Consider the following 24,957-nt stretch of genomic DNA (forward strand, 5'->3'; position numbering starts at 1 on the left):
AAGTCACTTAAACCACTTTTCTTCCTCATTCTGAGGTTCGATTAGAACTTAAACAGGTTTTTTCAACATTCCTAAATACACTAAGGTACTGTGACTTGATTGGTTGATTAGATATTTTTGGAGGATCTGCTAAACAGGTGTACCTAACGAAGCCCCAGTAACCCCCCTCTCACCTTTATCTGTACCATATATAACTGTAAACTGTATAACCGCTGCCATAGCTGGACTGGCCATCGGGCATACCGGGCATCTGCCCGGTGGGCTGATGGTGATTTTTCGTTTTTAATGGGCCGACTGTTTTTTTTTTTGTTTGTTTGTTTTTTGTTTTTTTTTTGTAACGGTATAAACAATGAAAGGTGGTGGATTGGCCAAATGGTCATGATCGACTCTGGGCTGGACCAATTACAGCCGATGAGGTCGAACTTTAAAGTTCTGTATTTTGGTGTAAAGGAACGTCATTTGTCCCGAACTTCAGCAATTTTTTTTTATAAAAAAGACACAAAGCTGGAGTTATTCTGTGTCTTTACGCTGCATAGCTGCCTCTTCTTCTCTCATTCTCTCCCCCTCCATCTCCTGTTGCTACTTCAATCATGAAACTCATCAATGATCAGCTGATCGGCTTTGCTGTCCTAAGTCCCGTCTCGTTTGTTTATCCCCCACTTTGCGCCAGAAAGACGAAACCAGCGGATGTCGCGCTAAACAACAGCAACACGTTTAAGCTTGATAAGCTGTTGTTATAACTTATTTGATATTACTTTCTAGTATCAGCTTATGTTTGCTGGAGCCACAGCCGTATACTTTTCTTTCTTATTCTCATTTAAAATGTCTAGGTTTTAATAAATACAACCGAATCTTACAACCAAAGTGGTCATCTGATGTAAAATATATAAAAATTCATTATTGTATATAGTAAATATTAAGTCTAATATATGCCCTAATAAGCTATAGTACCATGTGTGCAGTCTGCAATTCTGTTGCAGAAAGATATTGAATCTATTTAATTACTGTAGAAAAATAACTGGTTTCTGTGCATTTGTTTTACCCTGGCAATACATTAAAGTCGATTACGTTGATTAAGCATCATGAGGCGGAGGGTGGGGGGGTGGTCCCCTATTTTTTTTACTGGGAGTTGGCAACCCTGCTAGTTAGGTATATGTAATTATTGATTAGGTTGTTTGATATTTCTGGTAAGTAAGTACCAGAATAGGGAGGATGGTGTAGGTTTAAGTTTATTAGATTGATACATATATACCAACAAGACAGTGTACATCACTGTCACAACAGCATTTGTTTTCATTCAAAGGCTTTATGGCTTTTCCTATAATACCTGGTGGGCCGTTCTCTAGTCAAAATGCCCAGGCTGATTTTTTTGTCCCAGTCAAGCCCTGACCGCTGCTATATAAACAAATACACACATTTTTCTCTGCAGGTCTGCCTCATGCCTGCTATAGCCAGGAAATGGAGAACCAGCGATTTGGTCATGTGACTCACGTGTCACATGACAACACCCCAGTCTGCAAATACTAACAAAATGGCAGCGTTCTTACAGTGGAGGAAATTTGTCTTCTTTGATAAGGATACGGTGAAGGACCCAGATGACAATGGGAAAAACTTTCTTCTCCCAAAAGGGATCTCGGCTTCTGACTCCGGTCGGGGTCATATCGTTCTCGGAGATATCCTTAAATGGCAACAGTTAGCTACATTAGCTGATGTGATGCTAGCTTGCTGATAACTGACGCTAAATAACCCAGAATTCGTGACAGTAAAATTTTAATTCAGGTAATGTAGAGCATATCTTCGAGATAAGTAACTATTGTCTTTGCAGGTTATTGAAGCAGTAGGTTGTAGGCGGCGACAGAGCTAGGCTGGCTTCGTTTTCTGCGCCATATCAATCTACATGCAAATGTATACGTTATCGTTGGAGTTGAGGCTCGACTGCTTGTCTGAGACTCCACGAACCCTCGTGGACTTCTTTCCGCCTAAAGCTACGTTTTACGTATTTCCCACTTAATCTTTAGCTTTACTGGGAACTTGTAGTTAGTCATCGTGTTTATTCCAGCAAGAAAAAGTAAGGGAAAAGCCGCGTAAAGTTCGTAAAAAAATAGTGTACAACAGAAAGGGTTGACATGCACACCAGCACGTTAGATGCTAATCGAGCTTATTATAACCGCCTTGCACGGGTTTCCGATGGAGACCCACAGGGCTTTAGAAAATGATTAATACTGGCCTAGTATCCGCCTATATCCATTGTATCTACACAAATAATATATTTTTAATATGCACCTTTTAAGACACACCTTGGAATGGAAATGTGTTTTAAGACTATCTTTTAAGATGAATAGATGTTAAATAAATGTTGGGAATGTGGTGCGGGAGACAGCTCCAAAGATTAGGGGCCACTCAACTGAGATGTTCAGAAAATCATGAAACTGCAAGACTGTGGAAAAAGTTCAATTAAGAAGCAGAATCTTAAAATTGATTCACTATTTTACATGATGCCAGTTGAATGACAGGGAGTACACATGGTCTCTGAAAGTGTTTCTGGTAATGACATGAGCACCTACATTTTGGAAGGTTTAAGGCAATAGAGGTGTCTGTGGTCAGCCAGAGAGGATGGATTTACTGTAACCAGAGCATAAACAAGAGTTGTAAGGGATGGGCTTAGCCAACTACATAAATGTAAATCTCCAGACGGTCTGATATCATTTTAACCTGGGAGGGAGGAAAGATTAGAGAATTTCAGCTAGGGCAGTGCGATATGACCAAAATCTCATATCCCGATATAAGACATCTATCATCCTGATAACGATATAAACCACAAAAATGTAACATTTTCTGTAATTCTGTGAATCTCGGGCAGCTCGACTTGCGTGAAGTGTTTCCAGCTGGGCGTTGTTTACCTGGAGGCGAGTTTTTTAACCTTTGTATGAAACTATACATTTTTAGACATAAGTTGTAACGGCCGCCATTTTTTGTGTACGTATTTATTACACAGCCTGCTGCTGGGAAAAGCCTATTCTAACGTTTGAGTATAAGGTTTATTTTTTAGCACCTGACGGCTCTTTTTTTTGCTTCTCATCCGTAAATACTCTGCGTAGTCTTTCAAGTGATTCAGTTTATTTTGAAAAGTCTCAACAGGATCTTGAGCTTTATTGTGAAAGGTTTATGTGGAAAATAAACAAGCGGACACGCGATGGTTATACCGTCATTGTTGCTAACAATGCATAAAAACAGGCGCTTGTCCGTCCATAGTGTGGTTATATTAAATATAAGAGAAAGAGTGAACTTTAAGAAATTAATATAGCCACTACAGTGGCCATCAAAACGATGACAAAATATTGCCGTAAACAGTTTATTTTGCCACGCCTGGAAACAAACCATAGTGTAAAATGACATGATAGACGTTTTTATATTGTCATCCGATATATATCGTTATATCGAACAGCCCTAATTTCAGTACACATAGAGATTTTTGGTTTCTACTAGAAGAACATCTGTTTTAGTGAGAGAAAAAGTTGAGACAGCGGAACTCAATTGAATGGCCATGAAACTATGTCATTTCACAGCAGCACAAGTATAGTTAAAATCATAAATGATCTTAAGTTTCTGTGGTTGTAAACGAGACTGCAATTGTTTAAACAGGTTAAACATTGTCTAGTAAGGTGATAGTAAGTTTTTCTTTTGAAAGAAAAGGTAGTTAAGGTGAAAGGGTCTGCACCAGGTTCCTCAAGCGTTGGAATTATCACAATTGTTTTAAGAGCGGAACAGTTAAATTAGACAAGAGTGAATAACGTCAGGAGAGGGGATAAACAGGACTTCCACTTGAGTTGAAGTGGGTTAAGATGACAGGCAGAAGGCCTAGATTTATTAATAAATTCAGGTATTTCCTCATCAGTCACAAGTATGAAACTACAAAGGAAAGGAGTATGACACTTTCACAATATAATATAACTTGTGAAATTACTTGGAACCAGGTCTTGATGAATAATATTAAAATAAAATATACTGTGCATATAGTATGTAAGCATATACATTTATGTAAGTATATTGAAAACAGAGAAAAGGATGGGGTATTTTTTTTAATTTTGCAGCAATTTTATAAACAGCTTTTTTGTATTTTAGAAATTGTTTTGTAAATATATTTATCCTTAACCTTTGTAGTGTTACATATGGAAGGTAAGATCTGGCTTTTGATGCGCTCCTTGCAGCTGATGTCTTTTCAGGCCTACAAGTTGCGAGTTACACATCTCTACCAGCTTAAGCAACACAGCATCCTTGTGTCAGTGGGTCAGGATGAACATGGAATAAACCCTGTAGTAAGTCTGATGTTTCCCAGAGAAGTCTCATTTTCAAAACACACATACAGAAACCACTGCTAAACTGAATAATTCTTATTTCTTAGGTAAAGGTCTGGAACCTGGACAAGAGGGACAGTGGAAATCCTCTCTGCACTAGGATATTTCCTGCAATTCCAGGCAACAAACCAACTGAAGTTTCTTGCCTCAGTGTGCACGAAAACCTGAACTTTATGGCAATTGGTAAGACTCGAAGAAAGGTTCTTTTGGTCTACTGACCCAGTCGTCATTCTGAAAGGTTATAGCAGATTCTGTGTTTCCTGGCAGGCTTCACGGATGGCAGTGTGGTTTTGACCAAAGGTGACATCACCAGAGATCGTCACAGTAAAACTCTGACTCTGCATGAGGGAGCTAGCCCTGTCACTGGCCTCGCCTTCCGCCAAGTAGCAAAAGTTACCCATCTGTTTGTTGCCACCCTGGAGAAAGTCTACGTAAGTCACCATGTGCTATACAGAAATGAGGACCATCCTGTGCAATATCTTTGAAATGTCAATTAATGGAAGTGACCTAACAGTCGCTACATTCCTTCAAAGTTGAACACTTTGGCATTTGCTATTCAGGGATCTAGACTAACTTTTAGCCACGGTTACTTAACAAAAGTTAAGTCGCACCCAAATTTTTCAACCGCACCGCTTAACACTGCAGTTTTACATGTTCACTTTTTTGTGGTGAAAATTGCTGTCCATATAGACAATATTCATTTGTAAATGATTAACTAACAATCTTGTCAGCACAACGTTCTTTATTTGGAGCACAGTTTTACAAGAAAGATAAGTTACTGAAAAAGTGCTTGTGCTTAAAGTGCCAAAAAGTATTAGTACTAGTATTGTAGACAATGTTAAACTTAATCATCATCTCTGCCTCCTCTGATGAGCTGTTTGCTGATTCGATTCAATTTTGCCTCAGACATACAGAAATATTATAATTCTGATCATCTATCAGTACTGACACTGTGAGACTTCATCAGAGGTGTGAGCATCACAGCAGATGCTTTTGTGTCAAAATAATTGAGGATAAAACAGAAAAACATGAAGCAGAGTTTCCTGGCCTGGCTTTTTATATTATATAACCTTAAAATATTCTGCAATTTTGCATAATTTTAAAAGTGTAGTTTCTTTAGTATTGAACAGCAGAAATTAGGCTCTCTTGTCCGAGGCTCATTTGAGTTATTAAAAACAAACAAAACAAACAAACAAACAAACAAAAAAAAATATATATATATATAGTGGCCAACAGCGCTGTAAACAACGGTATGAATAATGCCGTTTTGCTTCGTGGTGGAAGCAAAATAGCAGAAGTTAGAGCGAATTAATGAAGACATTTTTCAAATGTGAAGCGTAGTTTGGATCTTCTTTTGCTGCTGGTTCAGTGATTTTTGGTTGGAGAGAGACAAAACCTGCAGCTCAGAATCTAGCGCAAAAAAGACATAAACACAAAGGGCGAACCCACCGACGCATCAGAATCAGTGAGCTCTTGGCTTTCAGCCCCAACGGCGTGTCCCTGTATGGGCCGTCGGGTGAGAAAGCCGAGTAAGAGAAAGCTGATTCTGATGCGCCGGGTCCGTGCTCTGTGTTTACGTCTTTGTGTGGAATCCGTTTACCTGTTCTCATTTGCTGTTTGGTGGTTGTTGAAATAGTTTTGTGATCTTTAACCTCAGATTCTGGCATTTCTGGCAAAATACATTTATATTTAAAAGTTGATTCAGGATTTAATGAATCGATATCGCTTTATTCAAGCTACTCACCTCCCTCTATACACCTGCACTTTCAAACGTACACATGAAGGACTACAGAAATATCTGGACCACGGCCAATCAGAGAGGTCCCACCCTTGACTATCTCTGATTGGTTTAGACCACGATAGGGGCATAATGTGTGTATGTTGTTGACCACACGGAGACTTGAACAGCTGTTGGTCGCACCGGTGTGACCTAGGATGCTTTTTTTAGTCGTACCATTGAAAAAATTTGGTCGCATTTGAAACCACATTGGTCGCACTCTAGAGCCCTGCTTTTATGTAAGATTTAAAAGTGAAGGTTTACATTTACTAATATCAAAAAAGTACAGGACCCACAGTAAAAAACAAACAAAAAAACCACACAGTCTGCTCAGCAAATTCTCCTCGCCATCCAGAGGTCCAGATTAAAGGATTGGGCCTTTGCAATTTGTGTTCTGAAACTGTGGACGAACTACCCCTTCAGATCAGGAACTCTCCCACATCAGCTGCTTTCAAAACCCATTTGAAAACTAATTTTTATTCTCTGCTTTCAAATCAGAATGAGTTCAGACGACTTTTTTTTGTGTTGTTTTTTACTCGTGCTTTCTCATTTTATCTTATACTGTTATTTTGTTCTGTGATTTATGCTGTTAGAATATATTACATGTACAGCAGCGGTCCCTGACCCCCAGGCCAGTCATTTGGTACCGGGCTGTGAGAGTTGAGGCTCGGGTGTGAAATTTATGGTTTTCAGGGATTTTATTGTTTTTTGGGTTTTTTTTTAATAGTTTTTATCGTTAACTCGGTGTCCCTGGGATTTTCCTGTGTGTTATGAATAATTTTTTTTTTTTTTTGGGGGGGGGGTGTACTGGTTTTATTTTGTTGCATTTATCCATGAGACCTTAAAGGCCAGTCCGTGAAAATATTGTCGGACATAAACCGGTCCGTGGCGCAAAAAAGGTTGGTACAGCAATTTGGTCACCAGCTGTTGTTTTTAAATGTCCTGCAGAAATGACTAAAGGTTAATCTTTCACTTTTGTGCCAAAGATTAAATATGTTTTTGTGATACTATGCAATATCTATAGCACTTAGCCATCTTAAGAAGTTGATTCAATTCACCTGGATATATAATGGAGAAAAGAGGAGGTAGAAGAAAAATTTCACCCAAGTGATGTCTTCAGAGTTATTAAAAGAACAATCAAAATCAGCACTACTGCATAGCTTTCAGCCACAATATCAGTTTCATGATCATTAATATATCAGTTGTCATGACCTTAAGTCATGAATACTATTTGCATATAGTTGGGGGATCACGGTATTGTAAGATGGTGAAAGATGTACCTAGTCCCCCTCAGTGATTCAGAGATTGTTGTTTGTTGGCCATTAATTAATTTCTCGGATTATTGAGCGTGTATCAAGACACATACCCATCTATTATTGAGTGCTAGATTGTGCAGAGTCTGTATTGTCTTTTCAATGGTTTACTGATGCGGCTTTGTTCCCACTGGGGATTTAATTGGTCAGTGATCTTAATGTTCTGTCATTACAAAGGCTGACAATCATCATGTGGAGCCAAAAAGAACACATGCAGTAAACGTGGTGTTGATGCTGTCTAAATGTTTTTATTGTTCATAAGAGTTGAGATTATTTGAAGTATTGGACATTTAAGTGATATTACACAAAGGTGTGCTCATTTCGGTTTTATATTGGATTACCTTGTTTATCCTGTAGGTTTTAAAGAGAATGTTCTCATAGTTTGAAGGTGAGCATACAGTCTTTCAGTCTTTTGAAGTACTCTTTGTCATCTTTATTTGTTTAGTGTTACACCCTGTCCATCAAGGAGTATCCAAAAGTGGAGCTGGATACACACGGCTGTGCACTGCGCTGCTCATCCCTGGCAGATCCATCCCAGGATTCTCAGTTCATTGTAGCTGGTGAAGAATGTGTGTACCTGTATCAGCCTGATGAACGAGGGCCCTGTTTTGCTTTTGATGGACACAAGCTATTGGCCCACTGGCACCGTGGATATCTGTTTTTACTCATAAGGGATGTAAAGTCACCCAACAAGTAAGAACAGGACTGAAAGAATGAGGTGACAGTAATATTCACGGAGTATTTCATCTGAAAGAAGAGAATATTGAATTTTAATATTCCGTTATTCAAAGCCATCTTTAAATCACAAATCTTAATTCAATAATCCATATTCATCAGGTGACTTACAAAAATACATGTCCTATGAGACAATGATTCTATTCATTTTTAATTCAGGACATGCTTCAGTAGTGGGGAGAGCTCGCCATCAGACAAACAGCTGCTAACTATCTATGACCTGGACAACAAATTCATTGCCTACAGTGCCTCTTTTGATGATGTTGTTGACGTGGTAGCAGAGTGGGGTTCCTTCTACATTCTGACTAGAGATGGAAAAATGTTTGTTCTCCAGGAGAAAGACACACAGACCAAACTGGAGGTCAGTTCAGTCTCTAACTGCTGATTGAGGAGTTGTTTAAAAGCAGTGATGAACAGTGAATTGAATCATCTATAAATCTAGTTATTCAGGTAGAATAACTTTTACCTGAATGTTTGTCTTTAAAGATGCTGTTTAAGAAGAATCTGTTTGTGATGGCCATAAACCTGGCTAAGAGTCAGCACCTGGACAGTGATGGAGTATCAGATATCTTCAGACAATATGGTGATCACCTGTACCTTAAGGGGGACCACGACGGTGCCATTCAGCAGTATATTCGGTAATTGCATTTGCCAGGACTGGAACTCGCTGGATGAGAATGAGTTTTGCCATTATTCAAAGGCTCAATTTATTGAAAAGAGTGCAAAGATAGCAAGTGCTGAAATTGAGAAATTTCATTATTGAATGATGACATTATTATTATTTCTTAATTTTCAAGTGTTTTAATCACTGAACATATTTAGTGATATATACATTACAGATCAAATGAGCCATTAATAAAATCCCTCTTAAAAATACATTGTTTTCTCACACAGCACCATTGGGAAGCTGGAGCCATCATATGTCATCAGGAAATTTCTAGATGCACAGAGGATCCACAATCTGACAGCCTATCTGCAAGCCCTGCACAGGCAGTCACTGGCCAATGCAGATCACACTACACTGCTGCTCAACTGTTATACCAAGCTCAAGGACAGTTCCAAGCTGGAAGAGTTCATTAAGGTGACTGACTGGTGAACGTGAGCACTGATGTGTTGGGCTTTTGATGATTAAGACTGCTATTTAATTCGGACTGTCATTAAAACCCAGATTGGCAAGAGTCAATAATGGTTGGTATATCATAAATGTGTTGTCTTCCCACACTGTATTTAAACAGAGCAGTGAAAATGAAGTACACTTTGATGTTGAAATCGCCATCAAGGTTCTCCGGCAGGCTGGCTACCACAGCCACGCTGTCTTCTTGGCTGAGAAACATATGCACCACGAGTGGTACCTAAAGATCCAGCTGGAGGACTTGAAGGTATAAATGTTCAAACCTTTCTTTAGAGATAGATGTTCATCACTTCTCTGGGCTACTAGGAATTGTCCTCTTCTTTTTTTTTTCTTAACCTTAAAAAGCCATCCAATGCATTACTAACGTTTCCTTTGGCAAACATTGCAACTTGTAAACATTTTTTTATTAGCAACTAAGAGTCTTTCAGTTCTTGTCTGGAAGATTTTGGTCTGTTTTTCGTTCAAAGTTTTCTGTTTCTATGACGTTCCTAGACTGTCTGGACTTGCATTCACTGTTTTTGTGCTCTTAGAATTGAGATGGTCTTCAGGTAAGGCATATCTTGGATTTGGGTTACGATCACTGTGATATTTGCATTCAGAATTCTTCCATTCCACTACAGGACTTCTTTGCAAAATGGATCTACTGACGCTAAATTTTTGTTATGAGTGGGTCCCACAAATTGGTTTGTTATGTTCATAGCCATAGTATTATATTCTCTAAGCAGTGCTAGACAACTGCTTAGAGCAGCTCATGGCTGATTATTATTGATATAAGGTGGTGATTAGTCAAAATAATTTTTAAAGCTAATTAAGACCTTTTAACATTGTAAAAGTTATTTGTGAACTTGTGCACAGTCCTGTCCTTTTTACCCCTCCACTGTAAAAGGTGAATCAGAATCAGAGAGACTTTATTTATCTGAAAGGGGGAATTAAGATAAGGGCAATTAATGAGGGGTAGTGTCCTCACCCAACCTTGGGCGGGCAGTGTGGACACCCGAAGGAGGCAACGTAGTATTATCAAATTCATTTCATAGGTGCGTCTACTATTAAAAGCTCAAACAAGTTGGAATTTTAGTAACTTTAGTGTCTGTAAGGTCAGATGTCAAGTTTTCTGAAAATCTTGTGAATGCAATTACTCAAGAAGAAAGTCAGCTAGAATTTTGGAATTTATACCACATCAAAAATAAAATAGTATTTAACATATTAACTCTCTTTCTAATGGAGAGTGGATATTTGGCAGAGAGTGGCAGCTGGATAGTTTAGTGGTAAGACTACATGTTTTTGGAGCGGGAGTTGCAAATTCGATTCCCACCCAGTATTCAGTAAGGCTAGACCCCTCTTGCTAACCTAAAAAAAGCCCTGGAATGGTGCGGCTACGTCTGCAGCCTGTCCGCAGTACGAACACAAGAACATTTCACTACACATTGTACTCTATGATACCGTATGTGACAAATAATAAAAAGCTTGTTGTTATTATTTTCCCACAGAATTATCAAGAAGGGCTGCGCTACATTGGGCGTCTGCCTTTTGAACAAGCTGAAAGCAACATGAAGCGTTATGGCAAGACACTGATGCACCATGTCCCTGAAGGTACCACGCTCCTCCTGAAGGGCTTATGCACTAATTACCAACCCAGTGGAGACGCTGCTGAAAAAGACAGCCTGGACAGGAGTGTGGTCAATAAGGTCTCTGAGCAATACTGTTATTCTCCTAGATAATCATTAATTTTGATCATAAATTTGAAGTGTTTATCAGAAATATTCTCCTCCACTACTGTTTGTATTTTAGGCAAACTCTGAGGAATTCATCCCGATTTTTGCCAATAACCCTCGGGAGCTCAAAGCCTTCCTGGAGCACATGATTGAGGTGGACCCCCGTTCTCCCCAGGGTGTGTATGACACACTACTGGAACTACGGTTGCAAGACTGGGCACATGAACAAGATCCTGAGGTCAGTGCATAACATTTAGACAGTTATACAAGCTGCCATGAAGATTTTAAAAATCGAGTGTAATTGTCATTTCAGGAAATTGTTTTTCATTTACTTGTTTATTTATTTTAAACAAGGAAAGAATCCTTATAATAAACTTTTTTTTATATGGATAAAAGCATTTCAATAAATATTTAGACAAAACAAACCTATATGGAATATTATAAAAACGTGGATTGGCAAAATGATTGAAAATGTGATCCATTCTTAAAAATGTACCAAAAGAAACGGAAACCGATTCTCATGAATGGAAATATAGAGGGTTTGTAGCAAGACGCAAAGGACTGGTTATGCTCACAGTTCTTGTATAGTGCTTTTCTACTCTGCCTGAGGACTCAAAGTGCTTTATACAATCTTATTCACACCAGCACATTTTTCTATTCTGAAGTGCTTTCTATCTAACAATTGATGCATTGGTGAAGGGAGTATCTGCCATCAAACAAGAAGACAGCCGCATGTAACTACAACGGTGTTTGCTAGTTCACCTTACATGCATTAATGTAATAACGTGGTTAGCCTACTCAACGTAAATTACACACAGACAACATTAAGCTACTCACGCAGAGAAGAACGGCTGCTGCTGCATCATCATCCGTCATCATTTCTGCTACACTGGCAGGGCTAGGGGCCAGGACTCTACTCTTCGTGTTCTAACTCCGGGTCTGATAACGGGCAACCCACCCACAGTAGATGTGCTTGGTGTGAGGTCTCGCAGCAAGCTATCAAATCCGGCGCATTTCTCGGCTTTTAACAAAACTCTATGCATCGCCAGGTGTTACCTCTGCACAGTATCACTTTAAAGCACTTGTTGCAGGCTGCTGAGTTTGCATCTTTTGCTGTGAAGTACAGCCAGACTTTTGACCACTTCGCCTTGAGCACTTTTAATCTGTAGCTCTGCTCTAAAAGAACGTACGTATCTGGGCCCGCCTACTCTCCTCGGAAAGGTAAAATGATTGGCTAGAATCCAAAGTGTATGACATGTCAGGGGGAAAAAAAAGCACTGAAATAAAGCACCAAAATGTGCGCAGCTTTTCGGTCTGGTTACTACCGTTTATGTCAGAACCGGTGCTATAATGGCACCGGATACCGGTACCCATCCCTATCAATGACAAAACAATTAGTTGTCTGGCCATCAACCCATCAACCTCCCTCTCACCAGCCACCTCTTCCATCTTATCCAGGGAAACATGAAGTGTTCCCATACCAGTCAAGCGTTGTAATCTCTACAGGCTGTCCTGGGTGTCCTCCGGGGGTCTCCTCCTGGTAGGATGTAGTAGTTATACAGTGGTCCCTTGCTATAACGCAGTTCACCTTTTGCAGCCTCGCTTTTTCGCTGATTTTTTTTTTTTTTTTGTGTGTGTGCAATTTTGCATGCTTTTTTTTATTTTATTTTAAACAGCACATTGTGTTCTGTGTCCTGATTGGCTGTAGACCAGGGGTCACCAACTTTTTTGAAAGTGAGAGCTACTTCTTGGGTACTGATTAATGTGAAGGGCTACCAGTTTGACACACACTTCTGAAATAACAAATTTCCTCAATTTATCTTTAATTATATGTTATCATTAATAATTAATTATATTCATCTATGTAAAGACACTGATTATGTTAATTATTTTTCACCATAATTATAAAGAATGCAAGTAGGAAACAAGGTAGGAAACAGATAAATATCAATATGCAACACTTCTATAAATCTCTGCAAGTATTTACATTTTGAAGTGATCACTTCTACAACATTTTTACTTACCACTAACACATTTTAACAGATTATGCACTGTTACATACATTATTTTTGTATGTATGTAACATACAAAAATCTACTTTCACATTTTACAGAACTTTTCACCAGATTTGCAGCATTTTAAAACAAATTATCATATGTTACACTTAACAAACACATTTGTTTTTCAATAATTAAATTCAACTTTGACATGACACTGTAATGTTGCCACTGAGAACATCTAGTATGGCTTTCTTTGTCTGTTAGTGGGAAACCTGGCATTGCATGCTGTTCACCAGTGTGTTGTAATCTGGGGTATAACTTGACACTGCAACTCTGAGTGAGTCTTGCAGATGTGCATCAGATAGGTGTGTTCTGTGTTTGTTCTTTCATTTCATTTATTTATTTCACACTTGGTACAACAGTTTCCACAGTTAGTTCTTTCAGACAAACCAACCACACTTTCTATCGGTAAAGCACTGCAGCCATGTGTGAAAAGGAGCAAGAAGAAGAAAATATTCTTATTAAACCATGCCCCCTATCTACAATCCAATTTATATTGCAAGTGGGCACCAAAAATCAAGGAACAAAGTAACATTTATCTCCGGTCCTAACGCAAACCAAACAACAAATTTACAATCAGAATATACCACTCCACATAGTAACAAGGAGAAAAGATGAGTAAATAGAGTAAAATGAGGCAAAAAATAAAGTTCTGATGAAGTTCATGTCAGAAAAGGCTGATTCACAAAGATAGGTTGAACCAAACAGGCTGGCAACTTTTGTAGCTGCTGTGCATACACCACTGTACTTTTCTGTGTCAACAAGGCACCAAAAGTTTGGTGTACCCTCATAGGCTTTGTGGTGGAGGTCATTTTGCAATGTTACAATTTTGATTTCCACCTGTCCAGCATCCAAGCTGAACACTGAACTTAGTTTCTCAGCAATGCATGTTGTGTCCACATTCATGAAAGGATTGGAAATGAATGACACGCATGGCTCAAGCTGATCAAGGTCACAAAACCTATTCTCAAACTCTTGACCAAGTCGGTTTATGACTTGTGTACTTTTCTGCAACTTTGTCAAAAGTCTCAGATGCAGAAGCATTGTCTTTCAGCACCATCTGCACAGAGGGAAAGTGCAGCACCTTTTTTCTCTGTAAATTCACAGAGAAGATGCTCATCTGGGCTTTAAATCCATTTAAAGCACTTATCATGTCAGCAGCAGTCTTATCTTTGCCTTGCAGCTCACAGTTCAAATGGTTCAGTTTCCCAGTAATGTCCGTTAAAAATGCAAGGTCAAGTGTCCACTCAGTGTCCTCCAGCAGAGATGTGTTTTCCCCTTTGGATTGCATGAACTCTTTGATTTCACCCAAAAGTGACAAAAAATGAAGCAAAATCCATCCTCTGCTGAGCCATCGGATTTCCGTTTGTAGTAGCAAGTCACCATATTCAGCTGACAGCTCCTCCAATAGCACCTTGAATGTTCTGTGCTGTTTAGCTCTGGAGCGGATGCTGTTTATGATCTTCACAACGGGAGTCATGACGTGCTCAAAGCCGATCACCTTTGTGCATAACGCCTGCTGGTGAATGATGCAGTGGTAATGCATGAAGTTTGGGAACTATGTGTCACCTTTACAGTGAGTGATGAATCCTGCATGTCGGCCGATCATAGCAGGAGCTCCGTCGGTAGTCATCGATACCAGCTTTTCCAGCGGTACCTTTTTCTCCGCAAAAAACTCCGTCACCGCGTTATAGATGGCAACTCCCCTCGTAGTTGTCTTTAACGGCAGTAATGTCAGAAGTTCTTCTTTTGTGGAGAAACCATCAAATACCACCCGATAAAGACCATCAGCCGTGCTCTACTGCTGCTGTCCACAGACTCGTCCCACTGGATGCTAAACCACCTGCACTTTGCCAGATCCTAATCCAACTGATCGGCCAAGTTCCCGGACATAGCCGACACTCTTCTAACAATTGTTAGAAGAGCGTTGGGCGACTCCTGTGGGTGTGCCTTTGGTTTCATTCTATAATACTGGACTTATTTTTCTACAAATGGTTGAACTTTGGGAGTGTTTAAACAAGATAGAAAAGCGAAAATTTTCTTCCCTGTTTGAGAAAAGTGTACAAAGTGTGTAGTGAGGGGTTTTACAGAATTAATAAATCTATAATTGTAAAAAATACACTTGGCTACTCTGCGGATTTTTTTAGAACGTAAATCCCGCGATAAATGAGGGACCACTACTCTCATTTCCACTGCTTGTATGCACAATCTCATTCTAATGGTGTTAACAAAAAGATCAGGCCTAGACTAACAGATTCATGGTGTTTCTCAAAAACGATGCTCCATCTTCATCTGGTCGTACATGGCAGCATAACAGTTAAAATACATCATTTTACCAGAATTGTGCATCAATAAAAATTATTAACAATTAGATTAAATTATTAGTACATCTCGTAACAACAACGACAATCAGTCATCTAGTCAACTAGTTGCACACTTCTCTAGTTTATACATCACTATTAAATTTAATAACTCTTAAATTTAATAACTCTTGAATTGAATTCAAATGAAGTGTTCAAGGCTATGTTCTCTGCATAGATTCAGTCAAATGCTGCGAAACGGATGGGTTAGCACTTCATGGTGCAAAAGGATAATGACCTAAAGCGTTATACAAAAGCTACCCAAGTGTTTGGTCACCTGATCTCAATCCAACAAAGCATTTTTTTTAGTTACTGAGGAAAAAACTAAAGGCAGCAACTGAACGGTTAACTGCAAAACACTTGAATCAATTTTATACATATTACATTAAAAATAATGTTATTTTGTTCAGAAAATGAGTAAGTGACTAAAACACTTTTAACTCATAAACATTTCACGCAAAACTTTTGTTAAACCACTTGAATTAAAGCAGATAATCTGCAGATCTGAATGTTTGATTTAAAGTTCATTGTAGTAGTGCTTAACAAAAACAAACATATTACATTTCAGTGCTTCGAGGCAACTGCTGTGTGCATTTGACGTTATTCTAATAAAGCTCAATATTTATTGAATGTGTAATATTCTGCTTCTCATTCTGTTTTTCTTTTTGGCAGAGAAAAAAGGTCCTGCAGGGGGAAGCTGTGTTGCTACTGAGGAGTGACAACACTGTGTTTGACAAGGCCCTTGTCCTGTGCCAGATGCACAACTTCAAAGAAGGCATCCTCTACCTGTATGAGAAAGGCAAACTGTAAGTGAGCAAACGGTCTGAATACTTATCAAGCACCACCTCACAACATCTCATTATTCACTGTTTTAGTGTGATAGGTAAAACCGAATGAAAGCTGTAAGATGTGTCAGTATCAGCAGAAGCCAGTTTAGTTCAGTAAATAAAGTCAGTGTCACTGTTTGTGGTTGAATATTAATGATGCGAATGCACTCATTATGAGTTAATTTATGTTTTAAACATAACCCTAACATGTTATTGAATCTAACACAGTAGTAATATGTAATAATTATCATTTCTAAATCTGGGTCTGGATTAAGATATAGTGTAGGTATAGTGCATGATGCAATCTTTTCACCAGAGCCACCTAACTGAGGGGAATTTTAGTCATGAATCACTTAAAAAGACACTCAGCTTTCATCAATATATCTCGTCTAATGAGGTGTAACAAAACATTGGATCATTGTTACACATCACTGAAGGATGTTTTATCAATAAAGGATGCTTATGTGTACGTCAGCAAAAGATGCTTATAGGTCACTCCTGTTACCTACCTATGCTAATACCGAGCCCTGGAATGGCGTGGCTACGTCTGCAGCCTGTCTACAGCTCGGACACAAACACTTCACTACATGTTGTACTGTGTATGATTGTGTATGTGACAAATAATGGTTGTTTGTTTGTTGGTGATCCTGCCTGTGTAAAATTACTGCTTTTTTATAAAACCGATGTAATTTACTTGTTCCAGTCTCTTGTGAAAACATGATAATTCCTTTCAAGCTTTTAAGTCCAACCCCATACTTGGATCTTCTCTTTGGGGTGATGGTTTGGATAATTATCTGTAAGAAACTGAAACTCATTCCATCAAATTGATAAATGGTCTGACTTGTGAGTTACAGCTGTACCAGCATGGCTGCATACCAGACAGTTAGAGCGATTAGCTGATTTAACTTGACTTTTTCCTTTGTGTAATGTCCTTCTAGATAAAGTTTTAAAAGTTTTAAAAAGTGCCCCAGCATGCATCAAATCATAGCTAGGATGTCCTACACAATGTGGTAAGGATTGTTTGTTGTACTGACTTGCACTGTGTTTCCAGATGACATTGTGATCTGTCATGAGAGGAATGAGTCATCTCTCATTTCTTTTTATTTTTCTAGAAAAAATTGAAGTGCCTCATTTAATGCGGGACTTATGTTCCCTAAAATAACCTGCGATCGGTGAAATCCGCAACGTAGTCAACTTTATTTTTTACAATTATTACAGGTCTTTTAAGGCTGTAAAACCCTCACTACACACTTTATACACTTTTCTCTGACAAGCATGAACATTTTCACGCTTTTCTCTCTTGTTTAAACACTCTCAAAGTTCAAACCTTCGTAGAAAAAGAAGTCCAGTATTATAGAATGAAAACAAAGGCACCTGCAGGTGCCTTTCACGGTGCAAAACGTTTCGTCGACATTGTTGTGTTTGTTGGGGAGAAAACTTACAAACATACAGTACAGCACTTCATAGTCACACTGCCAGCGATCAAAGATTTCTGTAAGTTTGACAAGCCGAACACATTCTGTACTGTGCAGGAGATACAGCATGGAGGAGATCGATTGACAATGGTCTACAGCCGAGCAAGATGCAGAACACGATGCACTGAAAAGAAAGAAAAAAATTTGCACACACAAAAAAATCAGCGAAAGTTGAACAGCGTTATAGCATGGGACCACTGTATTTGCAGTGATTAACCTTAAGTCAATATTTATCAATTGTTTTTGCCCAAATTATGGTTATTGATGATTCTGTTTTGACACATATGAAGCTACAGACACCAACAACCACTGTGAAACAATATAGCATCCATAACTGCACCAAAGAGTAAAACAGTAAAATATGGATTATTAAATATTAGGTCTCTCTCTTCTCTGTTAGTACATGACTTAATAATTGATCAACAAATCGATTTATTCTACCTTACAGAAACCTGGTTACAGCAGGAGTTAGCTTAAATGAATCAACACCCCCAAGCCATTCTAACTATCAGGGGACTGGGAACAATCCTCCCCTCTAGCTTATTAATAAACCAAAGACCCAGACAGTTTTAATTAATTTGAAAGCCTGATGCTTAGGGCAGGGATAGCTCAGTAGGTAGAGTGGTGGCCCCATGATCGGAAGGTCGGGGGTTCGACTCCACTGAACGGCTACCCTGAGGTACCCCTGAGCAAGGTACCGTCCCTACACACTGCTCCCCGGGCGCTGCACTGGCGGCTGCCCACTGCTTCACTGGGTGAATGGGTTAAATGCAGAGGAACTATTTCCCTATGGGGACTAACATGCACACTTTACACTTTACTTTACACTTTACTTTAATCTTGTCAACCCCCCCAAAAAACAGTTTTATTTGCTATCTGTCATCTACTTAGCCTTTACTCAGTTTCTATCTAATTTCTCAGACTTATCTGATTTAGTGCTCGGCTCAGATCAAATAATTATTGTGGGTGATTTTAACATCCATGCAGATACTAAAAATCACAGCCTTAATGTAGCTTTTAATCTTTTATTAAACTGAATTGGGTTCTCTCATAATGTTAAAAATAAAAACAAAAAACAAACACACAGCACTTTAATCAGACTCTAGATCTGAATATTTAACAGTATTCCCCAAAAACCCTTGTTTGTCTGATCATTTCCTAATAACATTAAAATTTACAATAATGGATTACTCAGCAGCGGAGAGTACTTTTCATTACAATACATGTCTTTCTGAAAGTGCTGTGTTGCTTATATAAACTCACACTTTAAAGCAGAAATGGTGTCTCACTCATTTGTAAGCTGTTCGTGTAGCCTAGAAAAATAGTTTGTTGCTCTATTTAAAACGGGAAAAAAAGCCCTGCGTAAAGCTAGAACATCTTACTATTTATCACTAACTGGAGACATTTGTATGCAGGTACCAGCAGATTATGCACTACCACATGCAGAATGAGGAGTATGGAAAAGTAGTGGAGGCCTGCAAAAGTTATGGGGACCAAGAGTGTTGCCTTTGGGAGCAGGCGCTGGGATACTTTGCCAGAAAGGAAGAAGACTGCAAAACTTATATCAGTGAGGTCCTACATCACATTGATCAAAACAACCTGATGCCTCCATTACTTGGTAAGTACATTTTTATCTTCATGCATTGGTTGTTTAGAGTGTGATCCACATGTTACAGTATAGGTTCAGGTAAAGATCATGTCAGTTGAATGTAATTTTAAAGGTGTCATATTTTTTTTTTCTTTTGTTGCTGTAGTGGTGCAAACATTAGCCCACAACTCGACAGCCACTCTCTCCGTCATCAAAGACTACCTCATCAACAAATTGCTTAGAGAGAACCAACAGATTGAGGATGATGAACGGAAAATTCGACAGTATCGCGATGAAACGGCTCACCTTCGCTCAGAAATCCAGGAGCTCAAAACAAGGTTGGTCACATAAAGGATGGGATTTTCTGTAAACGTAACTCTTTCATAGCTAATACATCAAGTCCATGCCTATGAGTATTTGGAAAGTAACAATTATTTTTAACCCTGCTAAGAGGGTTTATGTGATTTGCTTGGTGTGTATTTGTCCGACTCTATTTCAGCTTAGGGGGAGCTACACAGTGGGGCTGCCACAAACGATTATTTTGATAGTCGACTAGTCGCCGATTATTTTTGCGATTAGTCGACTAATCAGATCATGCATCCATTGGACGTAAAACGTATAGCTTATTGCACCAGCATGCGTCTGCTCTTATATAACTATCATTAGCTTACAGCTTTAAGTGTTTAAGGTATGTGCTAACTAAAAATAAAGACAAGATGATAGTGTATTAAATTTTAATGAAATTTGCAGATTGTTTCGGTGAAGTTTAATAAACTCCTTGCTATCTAAAATATAACAGGACACCGGAGTATATTCTCCAGCATCTCACACTTCTGATAATCAGTTGTTAGCTTGACGTTTATTCAGCTGTGTAAAAACTATAACTTTCATCTCAGCCAAACCGATTTTGCTCAGGAACAAATAAAATACTAAAAAAAGCCAAACAATAACATTTTTAAGTTATCAAAGTGACTTATATATGTTTAACCTGAGTAGCGAAAGACGGCGGTGGGTTTGAAAACGATTTGCCGGGAGTCCGCTGTTCTCACGGGCTCTAGTGAGCCTTGCCCCCGGCTAGCTATTGAGCTAGTGGGTAACAGAAGTCTCCGAAAACGTCAGAGCGCTTTTGAAAATATGTGGTGTCTTGATAAACTGAGCAGATATTTGAGGTTTACACAGCTACATTCTCGCCTGAAAATATGTTAAATGTTTATTTTGTGACCCAGAAAGAATAATAAGAGTAATATTAAAACTAACTAGCTGCCGCCATTGTTTGAAACTGAGCTGGGCTGCGCTATGAATTCTGGGACACAGCTTCTTCTTCGGGGTACAACGGCAGCTGGCATCCTTGTACATGCAGTGCTGCAATCTTCTGTTTCAGTCCGTTATTACACTCTTAAATCCTACCTAATCCGACGCGTCGACTATTAAATCAGTCGTCGACGATTTTGATAGTCGACATAATCGTGACTAGTCGACTAATCGTGGCAGCCCTACTACACAGTCTCAGACTGCTCTTTGTTCATGACGTGTTCAGCTGATACTGGGAAGAAAAGTGTCCGTAAATATCAAAAACTTCATCAGATAGGAATTTTGCAGATCTCACATTCAGGTCATTTTCTGGGACATTTCCAAACAACTTGCAGTTGATACATTTCTCAGATATTTGTTCCATTCTGACTGCTTCCACTGTGAACTTTACTAAATTGTGTAAAAATCCAACTGTAGCTCTGACAAACTGACCTGATGTTCGTGTAATGGTGAGGAGAGTCGTGTCTGCTGCTATAAGGTCCTAAGCATCTGAGGGAGAATACTGAGAGAGAACAACCTGAACTGCAGTGTCATGGTTGCCAAGCCAATCTGTGTCTATGTGCATAAAGATTAATTTCGCATCACTCTAGTGACAATCCGCAGAGTAAATGGTAAATGGACTGGTTCTTATATAGCACTTTTCTACTGAGCACTCCAAGCGCTTTACACAACTTGTGCATTCACAAGCACATTTTCTAAGTGCTTTCTAACTAACATTCACTGCACGTACCAGTGACACTGCACGTACCAGGTACAAGATATTGTCGACAAGACATGGAAAGAAGTGTGGGCTTACCTGGACAGCGACCCTCGTTGTAAAGTCACGAACCAGGCTTCCATTTTTAAGATTTAGGCCAGCTCACTTGGTCCAGTCAATCTTGAGTTGTGATTCCTCACCCCGCAAACAGCTCAGTGTTTAATTGATGAGACATAAAATAATAATAATTTCCAAATAAACAAGAGGAGGGAAGCAGAACCCCAGAGATGCTTGAGTGGCCTCTTCTTTCAAAACTCTGCGTCTCACAGCCTTGCCCTGATTGAGGACAGTTTAATACACCTGGAGGCTCTCAAACCCATTTCCTTCACATCCTAGTGGCTAAATCCTTGAATAGGCATATAATTTCATTCCGGCTGTAAGTTTATTGACCATATTTTGACCTGGCACAAAAAGGTATGGCAGCTGAGAGCAGCTGCAATAACATCCCAAATCCCACCGTTACACCTGCTTTATTTTCAGTACTTGTATGCTTTCAAGTGAGTGAAATCTGAAATCCTTGTAAATTGCCAAATTCTTTGGACTTCCTGCTGACTTGCTGCTTGTTTGTGGTTCTTTCTTCTGTTTTGACTTCATTTCAAAAACGAGAGGAATATTTGGATCATTCCATTTATTTACCTTGAAATGTGCTTGAGTTGCTTTCACTGTGTTCACCACAGCTGATGGTGGTGTATGATGAAGTGTTATTGGCTTTCCATCTCTTATGTGTCTGCTAGTTCATTTTAGTTTCATATATAAATTTGTTGTTTATAAGTGTAAACAGAGGTTTTCATATTGAGGTAAATTGTTTGAATATTGTTGAAGAAGTCTTTTATTGTTGACTTTGACAGTAAAACTTGTTTTCTGAACTTGGTCACATCCTATTTTCTAGGTGTTTTGGTGATGCAAAACTCTCCCCTTAAGGATTTATTGATTTTTGTGTCACACTCTTTGTCTTTCTCCTACTCTGCTCCTTCTCTGTAGCTTGTGTAAAAAGTGTTTACCCCCTTTTTGATTTTACTTTGTTTTTGCGTATTTGTCACACTTACATGTTTCTGAGTGAGTACAAAGATAACCTGAGTAAATACAAAATACAGTTTTGAAATGATGATTTAATTAATTAAATCACTACCAAATGTGAAATCATTAATTGTCTGTAACCACATTTTTGAAAAGATGAGTTCAGTTTCACTAGACACACCCTGGTCTGATTAGTGAAACACCTATTAAATTAAAAGAAAATCACTTAAATGACAAAGTAAAAGTTCACAGAAGAAATAAGTTTTGACATTAGTCTGGAAGGGGTTACAAAGCCATTTGTAAGGCTTTTGGGATTGGAAAACAGACATGGCAAAAATGGCAGAAACCCCCTCCTTGGAACAAAGACTCATCTTACACAATGATCTCAAAGATTTTGCAGAAAATACTCTGTTGACCGACAAGAGAAAAGTTGAACTATTTGGAAAGTTTCTGCCCTATTACATCTGGTATGAAACTAACACAGCATTTCACAAAAAGAACATCATACCTACAAACAAACATGGTGGTGGTATGCAGCTGCTTTGTTGCTTCAGGATGACTTGTTGTAGTTAATAGAACCTTGAATTTTGTTCTCTATCCTAAAATTCTGAAGGAGTATTTGGCCATCAGTTTGTGGCCTGAAGCTCAGGTGGAGTTAGGTTATGCAACAAAGATAACACAACAACAAGTCCACCTCATAATTCCTGAGGAATAAAAGGTGGTTTTGTAGTAGCCTAGTCAAGGTTTGGACAGATTATGTGTGAAAGCCCTCCAATGTGGCTGAACAAAAATGGTTCTCGAAAGAAGAGTGGGGCAAAATTCCTCCATAGCAATTTGCCTGTTATTACTGTTGCTTGTTCCAGCTCCAACTGTCAAGGGTAGCACAGCCACTTATTATTTTTAGGGGGCAGTTACTTTTCTATATGGCCAGATAGGTTTGGATAGCTTTTTTACCCTGATAAATGAAATAATAATTTAAAATTGCATGTTGTATTTGTTTGGGTTGTCTTTAATAAAATTAGTTTGAAACATGTAAATCTGACAAATATTCAAAAGATAAGAAATCAGGACCCAGGCACCTACTTTTTCACAGCACAGTATATCAACACCTCTGTGGACAACTTAAAAATTCCTTTAAATAGTTACTATGCGCAGATTGAGTACTTGTAATGAACTTCTGATGTCACGATACAAGCACAATTTTGTATCTGAGAACAAATTTTCCCATTGAGATTATGAAAGTAACTGAAACTGTTAATGCGGTATTTTTGGTAAACCCCTTAAATTAAACTCAAAAGTCTGGACTCCAGTCACATCTCGATCATGTTTCTTTCTATTGTAAGATGTATGAATCTTATTGTAGTGTACATCAGCAAAATAACAAAGAATATTGTCACCATCTATTTACTTATGCACCCAACTTGCTCATGTCAGTAGAGTGCTGTAGAGTTATAGAAACTGCCAAGTATGACCATAAATCTTAAACTTAATATTTCCACACAGTGCCAAGATATTCCAGAAGACAAAGTGTAACATGTGCAACAGCCCACTGGACCTGCCATCTGTTCACTTCCTGTGCTGCCACTCCTTCCACCAACACTGCTTTGAAAGCTATGCTGAGAGCGAGGCGGAGTGCCCAACTTGCACTCCAGAAAACCGAAAAGTCATGGACATGCTGCGTGCCCAGGACCAAAAACGCGATTTGCACGATCACTTCAACAGACAGGTAACAATAAGTCGTACACCAAAAGCCAAAGAACGTGTTCATGTTGAATATGTGCGTGGTCTGCTTTAATATTGTCTAATAACCTGCTTTTGTTATTTAAAAAGCTTATTTGAAAACTACAGGAATATTGGAAAATACAAGTTTTCTTTTGTCTTTGCTCTGGTTTACAGTTACGCAGCTCTAACGATGGATTCTCTGTGGTAGCTGACTATTTTGGCCGAGGAGTCTTCAACAAATTGACCCTAGTTACTGACCCACCTGGCAGCAAATCTGTAGGGAATCTGGAAGTCAACCTGCAGAGGGACCTTCTCATCCACACCAAGAGAAACAGCTAGAAATCTTGTATTTACAATCTCAATTTTACCTGAGAGGCTACATCTTATTCAGGTTCAGGACAAGATGCTGCATGTGTTGCCCCCTTTATTTATCAGAAATGAAAGCCACCTGCTTTTAGTAATTTTGATGGTCCTTTTTACATAATTGTTTCAGTTTGGGCCAATGACTGGAAACTGCCTACATTTGTGTTTTAAAATGGTCATACTGTGATTTGAACGTGTTGGAGGCTTTAGCTAATGCGTGTATGTGTATGTACTGTCTTGCACATAGCAATCAAAAACAAGTCAGCCATTGATCTTTATTGAAATTACGCCTGGCACTATAACCTGAGCATTACATTTGAAAATAAAGTTGTCATTAAGTGTTTCAGTGCTTCCTGACATATTTTGTGTTGTGTGCTCTGTAACCTTTAAACTGTCAACATTGCTCTTTGACATTACTGTTTATGGCATTCTGAGTATGTAGATGTATGTTGT

At 38.8% G+C, this 24,957-nt stretch overlaps 1 protein-coding gene across 1 annotated transcript; it reads left to right on the top strand.

The window, feature by feature from the left end:
- Positions 1-1,429: 1,429 nt before the first annotated feature.
- vps11 (VPS11 core subunit of CORVET and HOPS complexes) lies at positions 1,430-24,847 on the top strand. Its single transcript, XM_005753173.1, has 16 exons — positions 1,430-1,673; positions 4,168-4,316; positions 4,403-4,538; positions 4,623-4,786; positions 7,891-8,138; positions 8,340-8,541; positions 8,667-8,818; positions 9,075-9,261; positions 9,416-9,559; positions 10,800-10,997; positions 11,101-11,262; positions 16,117-16,250; positions 19,162-19,364; positions 19,501-19,672; positions 23,923-24,145; positions 24,316-24,847. Exons 1-16 carry the CDS (start codon positions 1,499-1,501, stop codon positions 24,478-24,480), a joined length of 2,814 nt encoding a protein of 937 aa, XP_005753230.1. The 5' UTR covers positions 1,430-1,498; the 3' UTR covers positions 24,481-24,847.
- Positions 24,848-24,957: the final 110 nt, after the last annotated feature.

Source organism: Pundamilia nyererei, unplaced genomic scaffold, assembly GCF_000239375.1.
Source record: "Pundamilia nyererei isolate P.nyererei 1_Seehausen unplaced genomic scaffold, PunNye1.0 scaffold00410, whole genome shotgun sequence".
Lineage (NCBI taxonomy): Eukaryota > Metazoa > Chordata > Actinopteri > Cichliformes > Cichlidae > Pundamilia > Pundamilia nyererei.